The sequence below is a fragment of the Catharus ustulatus genome, chromosome 3 (assembly GCF_009819885.2).
Source record: "Catharus ustulatus isolate bCatUst1 chromosome 3, bCatUst1.pri.v2, whole genome shotgun sequence".
Lineage (NCBI taxonomy): Eukaryota > Metazoa > Chordata > Aves > Passeriformes > Turdidae > Catharus > Catharus ustulatus.
Window position 1 is genome coordinate 18,835,997 of NC_046223.1, and position 9,532 is coordinate 18,845,528.

At 45.1% G+C, this 9,532-nt stretch overlaps 1 protein-coding gene across 4 annotated transcripts in view; it reads right to left on the reverse strand.

Annotated features, from left to right (window-relative positions):
* EPHX1 (epoxide hydrolase 1) overlaps positions 1–7,827 on the reverse strand; it is a 28,171-nt gene extending 20,344 nt beyond the window's left edge. Inside the window, exon 1 of one of the 4 annotated variants that reach the window (XM_033054723.2) lies at positions 7,440–7,827. In XM_033054723.2, the coding sequence (XP_032910614.1) occupies positions 7,440–7,467 (28 nt within the window). In that variant the 5' untranslated portion in view covers positions 7,468–7,827. The other 3 variants (XM_033054724.2, XM_033054725.2, XM_033054726.1) reach the window with 3 other exon arrangements.
* Between the last annotated feature and the right edge of the window lie 1,705 nt (positions 7,828–9,532).

A 9,532-nucleotide genomic window follows, 5' to 3' on the forward strand; every position in this document is an offset into this window, starting at 1 on the left:
GATGCTCTACTTTCCAAGTGACTTTTCTTCAGGGACTTCCACAGTAATTAGAGATCTATTTGCCACATTTGGAACTTGCACTTTAAAGAAGACTGCCCTGGTTCTGGGACTGTGCCTGGCATGAAGAAAATACTCTTTGGTTTTGGCTCAATGAAGTAGTGCACACTCTACCACAAAGGTAAGGCTTTACCTCTGCTCATCTGGCCACAGAATTTGAATATTCCAACTATAATGCAAGAAATGTGCATAGGAACATGTAAGATAATCAATTTACTTTGCCTGGAGTTATAAGTTGTACTTCATCTACCACCCTCAGCCCTGCTTTGCTACTTCTCCAGTGACTAATTACTGGACAAACTGCTACTGAAGCAACAAGAATTTCTGGGAGTATTATCATTCCAGAATTATTACCCCAAACATCTTCATTTACCTTTTGTAATTACTCAGAACAAATTGGTTCTTCCACTAAAGAGCCTGAGCTTGTTCCATAGTGCTTACAAGATTAAAACATTGCCATTTTATGCCCAAAAATACTGGGTAGGTCTGAAAGCTTTGTTGAAACCCTGGATAATCAAACAGGCTGAAAAGAATGGTATTGCCCTACAGAATGGCCAAATACTTAAAATACAGCAAATCAACAGGGGGCAAAAAAGCCTTTTAAAGCACCCAGTAATCCAAAACCTATTTGGGGCAATTCATACAGGCAAATTGCAAGTGGGTTCTGGCTGCGCTGGTTATTACCAACCGTGCTCCATTGCAAATTATTTACTTCAATGCTATGATCACACAAAATAAAAAAACCAAACTCTGGGAAAAATAACAAGCCAGCAGAGTTTAAGCAAATCACACACAAGTTTTTATATGAATTCAGACTGGAAAAGATGTAGAACAAAGAGCCATGAACTTGATACTGTGCCAGGACCTTCCCCACAAAGACTTCAGTTCTGACAAAGATCTAATCCCTGTCCTTGGACAACTTCAACTGTGGATTGATTTTCAAAGCTGCTTAATTGCTTTTGGGGCCTATCTTCCATCGATTTTCAGTAAGCATTAGCAATCTGTGCACTCAAGCCTCAGCTTTAGCTTACTTCAAACAGGAGTAATATCTGCTTCAGGGGAGAAGCACAGCATCTCCAAAGAGCAGTGCCAATCAAAATATGAACCCTGAGTAACTCTGAGACATTGGCTTCTAAGACTGATCCTATCCTAAAATTACTAGGCAATTTCTCTTGTTTTAGATAAAGCTAGGCTAGGAAAAGAGGAGAAAGCAGCCTAACTCAATAGAGTTGGAAACTCAGGCAATGCCTTTGATAATGGTATGTTTTAACTCCTGGGCAATCAAAATCCCAACTGAATTCTGACAAACTAAACCCAGCTTGAGCAGAGTACATAATTTGCTTAGTGTCTGCAGATTGCTCAGTTATGCAACAAAATACAGGCATTAAACTTGCAAGGTTTTCTTCTCATGCCTAAAACCCTTGTTCAGCAAAAGGGAATTATGCATAAAGTACTCAATCAAACTGTTTTCAGGTCTGGCAAAATTACCCATAAATAAATAAAACTTCAATTTCATAACCCCATTTAGAAACTAGCAAATAAACAAAACCGAAACCATTTACATGCCAATAGTTAAAGCCACTTACTCTAACTAAACAGGGGAACGTGGCCGCATTCCCGAGGAACGCTAACTAAAATCGTTGTTGCCATAAGCGCTGGTAAGTCCCGCTTATCAGGGACCTTACCCTGGAAAAGCAGCCCAGCAAGCTGTTGGGAATGCCACACACGCTCTCCTAGCAGGAATGCAGACTGGGGCCTTGCTGTTCCCGAAACCAACACCAAGTCCCCGGCCGAGCCACCGCGTTATTCACAGCCGAACAATTCCCATTGTTAGGAATGCGCGCAGCAGCAGCTGCGGAGCCCGGCGCGCTCTTTACATCCCTGGCAGGGACGGAGCTCGGGCGCAGCGCCCGCGGGCTGGCACACACGGAATTGCTCGGGAAAGCGCTTTCCTCCGCTGCTCGGAAGCTGAGTGTCCCCTCCCCGCCGAGGCACCCTCGCATCCCGCCGGGAACTTCCCGAGCCGAGCCCGTCCCGCCGCTCCTCCATCCCGGGACGCGCCCTCCCCGCCCTCCTCCTCTCACCTGCGGGGCCGGGCTGGAGCAGCACCGCGCTCCCGAACCTTCCGAACTCCCGAACCTTCCGAACTTCCGAGCCTCCGGGGCCGCCCCGGCCCGGCCGTGTCCCGCTCCGCAGCCCGCCGGGAGATGTAGTTCTGCCCGGGGCACGGAGGCTCCGCAGCTTTGTCCCCGCGCCTTTGTCCCAGGCTGATCCCTGCCGGGATCAGGGCGCTGTCGGACACCACCTGTGAGCCGCCCAGCGCCTTCCAGCAGGGCTCGGGAGAAACACAGACTGTGCCCAGCAGAAGGAAAACGCCGAAAAAGCACCTAACAGGGCTGATTGTTTTCTAAACCCGTGTTCTCCAAAGCCTGTCTTCCAAACTTGGGCAGAGAGATCGAAACAAGCCCCAGAAAGTCAAGCTGTAGCAATTCATCCCACCAGGATAAAACGTAACAAATGTAACTCTTCATCATCTCTGAGGTTTTTTCATTCAATCTCAGTTTTTACTTATTACTTCACTCCTAAGATCAAATCTTTTTTTTTCATCACCTCTGTGCCATCTCAGCTCCTGTTTGGATTGTTGGGGTCTCGACAGACAATCACAGATAATGATTCCTTTCAACCCCTTCAGCCCAATCATCAGTCTGTTCAAGCAGTCCTCTGCCCAGAGCCTTCGGTGCAGCTCTCACACTCTTTTGTTACGAGCAGCATTAGTACCTAAATTTAAAGCTAGTCTTTAAAGCAACATGTCTCTAAACTGTACTGTAAGTAAGTTTTATCCTTTTTTGTTGTTTTCTTCTTCCACACCAGATGTGCTGGCTGAGTTCTACCCCTTTTGGGGCATCTATCTTCACAAACTGCTCCGTACCATTTTTCTTGAGATACCAAAAGCATTAGTAGCAGTCCATCTTTCTTCTGTAGGACTACAGGGATTTCACTTACGTACAAATAAGACTGTGTTGAATTTCATAATAAACATAACTTCTATAGGATGAAAGTTAAAAATGCAGCTGTGTTGTGTGCCAGGGTCATAACCCTTGATTACAGCTACCACACAGATACCATACAGTCATTTTTAGCCACAGCTGGCAGCCAAGTACCACACAGTCAGTCACTCACTGATCCCCCACCAGGATCAGGGTGAGAATCAGAGGAGTAGAAGCCAGAAAACTCATGGATAGAGATAAAGACACTTTAAGAGGTAAAGCAAAAGATGCACACGCAAGAAAAGCGAAATAAGGAATTAGTTCCCTGGTTCCCAGGGGCAGGCAGGTGTTCAGCCATCCCCTGGCAAGAGAGGCTCCATCACACACAGCAGCTACTGGGCAATCAGTAACTCCAAACGTCCCCCCTTCCTCCTTCTTCCCCAGCTTTATATGCTGAACATGGTGCCCTGTGGTGTGCAACGTCCCTTTGGTCAGTGGGGCTCAGCTGTCCTGGCTCTGTCCCTTGTGCAATGTCCCTTTGGTCAGTGGGGCTCAGCTGTCCTGGCTCTGTCCCTTGGAAGATGTCCCTTTGGTTAGTGGGGCTCAGCTCTCCTGGCTCTGTCCCTTGTGAGATGTCCCTTTGGTCAGTGGGGCTCAGCTGTCCTGGCTCTGTCCCTTGGGAGATGTCCCTTTGGTCAGTGGGGCTCAGCTCTCCTGGCTCTGTCCCTTGGGAGATGTCCCTTTGGTCAGTGGGGCTCAGCTGTCCTGGCTCTGTCCCTTGGGAGATGTCCCTTTGGTCAGTGGGGCTCAGCTCTCCTGGCTCTGTCCCTTGGGAGATGTCCCTTTGGTCAGTGGGGCTCAGCTCTCCTGGCTCTGTCCCTTGGGAGATGTCCCTTTGGTCAGTGGGGCTCAGCTGTCCTGGCTCTGTCCCTCCCAGCTCCTTGTGCTCCCCCAGCCCCTCACTGCTGGGTGGGGTGAGGAGCAGAAAAGGCCTTGGCTGTGTGCAAGCCCTGCTGAACAATAACAAAAACATCTCTGTTATCAGCACTGGCTTCAGCACAAACCCAAACTACAGCCCCATACCAGCCACTGCAAAGGAAATTATCCCAGCCAAAGCCAGCACAATATTTTAACTAATGAAAATCAGCATTTCTTCTGTCCTCTATTTGTTATAAGGATGCCAGTTCCAATCTCTAGTTAGTAACTCCAGCCTCTGTAACTTGCTGAAGGGTTACTTTCATACTTTATCCAGGCTGTCCCATGTTCTGAAAACAGGTGTACTCAGTCATCCAGGAAAGCACCCCCTTACCACTGAGGGCCTCCCAGTTATTCCTTTTTTGAAGTGGACAGGGTAGTTCAAAGTCCCTCAAAGTTGTGTAGATGTTCCTCTGGCATAGAAGTTTCCCTGTCGGTGTCCACCTTCTTAAACTGACAATTCACTTAATAGTAGTTTTTCTCTGTGCTTTAGCAGCAGTGAACACTTAGGAGACACAGTTTAGTGGTGGAGTTGGCAGTGCTGGGTCAATGGTTGGACTTGATGATCTTAGAGGTTCTTTTCCAACCTAAGCAATTCTATGATTCCTCATAGCAGTAGCAGAGGTAAAGAGCAATGAGCAAAGTAGGTACCTCAGGCAGACCAGAGGAACAGAGCAGGATTGCACCAGGTTTAGTGTTTTACCTGAGTCCCTCCTAACTGGAACTGGTTTGGCTGTTTATTGTGAAAACCATACAACTCCCACAGCCTAGCAGAGGACAGCACAGAGATGCAAAGACCACTAAAGGCAAAATGCCAACCATACCCTGAGGTATCACCAGGGAGATGATTGCCCCATTCTGCTCCATGCTGGTGCAGCCTCACCTCGAGTCCTGTGGGCAGTTTTGGGCCCCACAATTTAAGAAGGACATTGAATTAAAAGTGTGTTCAGAGCAGGGTGACCAGCCTGGTGAAAGCTGCTCAGTAGGAGCAGCTGAGGTCACTTGGTTAAAAAAAAAAAAACAAAAAAAACCCCAAAAAACCCCCAAAAAAAACACCTGCATCAGAGGAAATTCAGATTAGACATTAGGAAAAGGATCTTCACAGAGTGGTCAGTCACTGGATCATAGTACAGGAAAGTGCTCATGGCATCCAGCCTGTCAGATTTCAAGGAGCATCTCCACAATGCTCTTAATCATATGGTTTAGCTTTAGATAGTCCTGTGAGGAACAGGGAGTTGGAATTGATGAACCTTGAGGACTCCTTCCAGCTTGATGTATTCTGTGATTCTAAATAAGACATGGAAAACATTAGCAACTCCATGGTCTGGCATTCCTCAAAGTAATTTTTGCTTTAGCATCAGGCTGAGGTAGAGGAAGAATACACAGCACAGAGGAACAATACACACAGTATCCATCTTCAAAGCAGCTGGAGTTTGTTAAGAAATTAAGAGGAGGATAAGGCCACGATAGAAATTTAGGGGATTACTGGTGGGAGGGGAACTACAGAGAGTTCAAACAAAGATTCATGTAAGCACAGAGAAACTGACAACAACAGGTAAAACAATGGCTTTTATCTTTAAAAATAACTCTTTATATTATAAGATAGCTATTGATAAGTATTACTATAGAGAACTGCTGATATCTCCTCTTTTACAAGTTGCAGACTGGCAGACAGTCATCAGCCAAATAAAGTAATGCCAAGAAGATTGCAATTCGCACTACAGGAAAGCAAATTAATTGCTACAATCTATGTAGATACTCCGACACAGAGTATGAGCTGAAGGATCTTTTTATTTGATAAAGTTTAAGTGTAATTTGTTTATATCCAGTAAAGCCATTTTCTTATACTACTATTGGCTGAGAAAGATGGCCATGCAGTTTAAAATTAATGCTTCAGTGACACCTACCCCAAGTGTGACAATGCAGAATGTCTTTCTACTGAAGCTCAACTTTGAGAACAAAATCCTTCAACACCCACAGGTAGAAGGTAAAGCTACAACTGTATAAAATCCTCTTCCCCGAGCCAATTGTAACATCACTGTGATCAATTACATAGAGGAAAACAAGGGGAGCATGAAAGCTCGAAAGAGAAAGAATGAGTTTAAAACAAATTAAAAAGAAGGGACAGAAGAGTAAGAAAAGAAGGAAGCTTAATGAAGGAGTCAAAAGAATGAGGAAAGAAAACTCATTTCTGTGAAATCTAAATAGTCCATTCTCAGCAGCAGTGAAATCACATCCAGGAGGTATTTCAGTACTTGTGTTTGGAGGGTTGGCCACCTGGATGCACTCTGGAGGCATCTTGAGAATGCATTGTTTTGGAGCATCTACATCTCACTGAACCATTACTGCTGGAGTAATTCCTTAACATGCTGATCCCTGCTTAAATCTCAACATTGGCACTTCAAGAATGTTAGGAATTATATAACACAGTTTTATAAATCCATGGTATAATTTACATCTTGTACCGTGTGTTCAGGTCTGGCTACTCTGTTTGAGAGACTACCAGAGTGTCACAGGCTTCTAGAAGGAGTATCATCTACAGGCTTTGGTTCCACCCTTTCTGTGTCATCCATATAAACTAGAACAATGCAGAAACAAATTCAGACAGAGCTGAATTTGTATAGCACACACATTACAGGACATTATGTGACAGACAGGAGGTTTTTACAAGCAAGGGAAATTCGAAAATAAGAGTTTTTTAGGCTGTGGTTCCATGGCAACCCAAGCCAATCTATCTGGTTCTTTCACTCCCATCGTTCTCCTCACCCCTCTGGGGAGTTCAAACCTTACCATTTCACTCCCTGTAGCACTCAGCTGACCTTTTGTGAAGCCATCTCAGCACGGAACCAGGTGGAACACCACACCGCCAGCTCTCCAGGAGATCAAGGAGTTTCCTGCTGCAGTGGTGAATGGAACAGCTCCGCTGAGGCTCAGAGACACTGGAATCGGTGCTAGGGGCAAGAGGGATCAGCAGCAGCTGCTCTATGGACCAAGGCTGCTGTGGAATCCCAGTGTGCACGTTCATGGGACGATGCACATCTGTGCTGGGTGAAGCTGTTTGCAAAGCAGCTGTTTGCTCCGCTCGAACCACGGCTGCTTATTCGCACGGCTTTACCCACGAGTCACCCGGCTCTGCTGTGTGACCAAGCACAGAAGGTTTGCCTCTGGGCACAAACCAACAATCCCTGATGAAATTTGTTCATTCCTTTGGTTCCTGACCTCAGCTGTATGGGAGCACCGCCGCAGAAAATGTGTTTAAAAAACAAAAACCACCCCTGAACTGTCGATCACTGAAAGGTCAGATTCCCTCCTGCCCCCAAATTTAAAAGCTATTTCTAAAGGCAATTTAAAGCACGACACCGAATTTCACACGGACGTGTCTGAGGCATTAGTTCATCCCCCTGCCTGCCGACTCCTTACCCGAGTAGATACCTTTGGAAAGCAGCATTTTGAGCCGCACGCAGCTTGCCAGAGCTCATTTGTCAGCGCCCCGAGGCGAGCCTTTCATCTCCCAGCCACACAATGATAGCAGAGCTGCAGCAGAGGTGGCTGTATTTACATGCATGAGCAAACCAGTTAAAATGCATATTTCAGCTACCCGAACTCTCATTTGCTCACTGCCAGCCAGCACAGCCATTCAGGAGGGGTCCAGAAAATTCAACCCTCTCTGCAAGGAACCAGTCTTGGGAATCTTGCTGTAATCACACGCCTGTAACTCAGGAAGGTTCTCAGTGAAGGCAGGACAATGCAGACCAGTCTTTTCATGAACAGATACCACTTCTTCTTGACAAAAATTGGACCTAACATGCACACACAGCTTCAAAGGAAATAATACTAAAAAAAACAATCTATCCCAGACCTCTCAGTATGACTGATGTTTTAAGTTCTAAAAAAATTACTAAGGATCGTCATCAAAAAGATGACAAAAGAATGTGAACACAAAACCAAAACTTGCTAAACAAAGCAAAATATCCTTAGAGCTGGTCTTAATTTAAATGGAAAACACTTTCATAAATACCAGCATTACAGCTCAAGAGAAACTCCATACTCTTGGTTTTGTAATCCAAATTCACAACACCCAGTAACTGCTATAACTGGTCAAGCACACTGGCTCCTGCTAGAAGACCAGGCACCTCCACACAAGAGCACTCAGAGATGGCACTCAGGGCTTAAGATGCTTTTACAGTGGCAGAAAGTAATTGCATTCCCATCACAGGACTCCAAGAACACACCCCTACAACTACCTTGGCACAGTATAAGAACGTAAAGAATTTCTAACTTCACCAGAAACGAAGATTATGTTCAACAACATGGGCCTGGACTTGCATGAAGGCAGTTAACTCTGCTATCATGTCATGACCATGGTTTTATTTGCTCAGTTCCCAGAGACTTCAGTTTTACACGGTCCAGTTTAAGCCCACATTCTCCCAGGAGCATTTATTCTGGTGGAGCCAGAACTGAGCACACACACAGGCTTGCATAATAAGCAGGGGTTTACAAACTGCCACACTTTGCATTCTGCTGAGTAACTAATCTGCTGCTAAAATACTGTGGCATCATTCTCATCTCAAAAATAACACTTCTACAGACTAAAAAGCCCACATCTGTCTCCAGTCTGTAGTGACTCAAACACTTCAGCCCAGCATCAGGGTGGGGAGGTTTATCTGATAGCCAGCCTGAAGAGTCTACTTAGACTAAAGATGTGCTTATGTGAAAGTAATCAGAGATGAAAGGCATGTTTTTATGTCATCCCCAGCAACAAAGACAATTCAGCTGTTGCTTGTATTTAAATACCAATCCTTGAACTCTCAAAGCTCTTTTAACAGATAATACCTTTATAAACAAAAGTTGTGTGGAGTCACACAGCATATACCTTTAAAGTAGTATCTGATTTCAGAATAGACACCCCCATGCCTTGAAAAGAAAATCACTACTAACCTAAGCAAGGAATTAGATGTAGTTCTTCATAGACTAGTTTCCTGTAAAAAAAAAAAAAAGTGAAGATCCTTTAAGACAGTTATCTAACAAAAGGACTCCTTAGATTTGCTTGATTAAAACAGCTTTGCTTCAGTCAATTGGAACATCCCTCAGCACTGTACAAAGAACACCAGTTTTCAGCTAAGCTCCTGCTCCCTAAGGACACCCACTACTGCTCACAGAATCTTGAAGGACCTCGACTTGTGCATAATCTGCAGTCTAGGTAAGTTTGCAGAAAAAAACCTCACTTATTTTCTATGCACTTCCACTCCAGATCCAAACTTCGTTTGAAAGGTGGTTACAGCGCAATTCCTGTGAGAGGTTTATCCTCCCCCAAGCCAGAAGTGAGAAAGCACAGGTAGGCAATAAGGTAACTGTTCCCATCCTTCTTCCAGGTGATCAAAGTGAGGGAATTCATCCTACCTACAGGAGGATGAACACCTAAGAACATCTAAAATTAATAAGATCAGCCTACAGTAACAAGTGATCATCCCAGTCCTATTGACAGAAACCACATTTCCCCACATACGTAACAG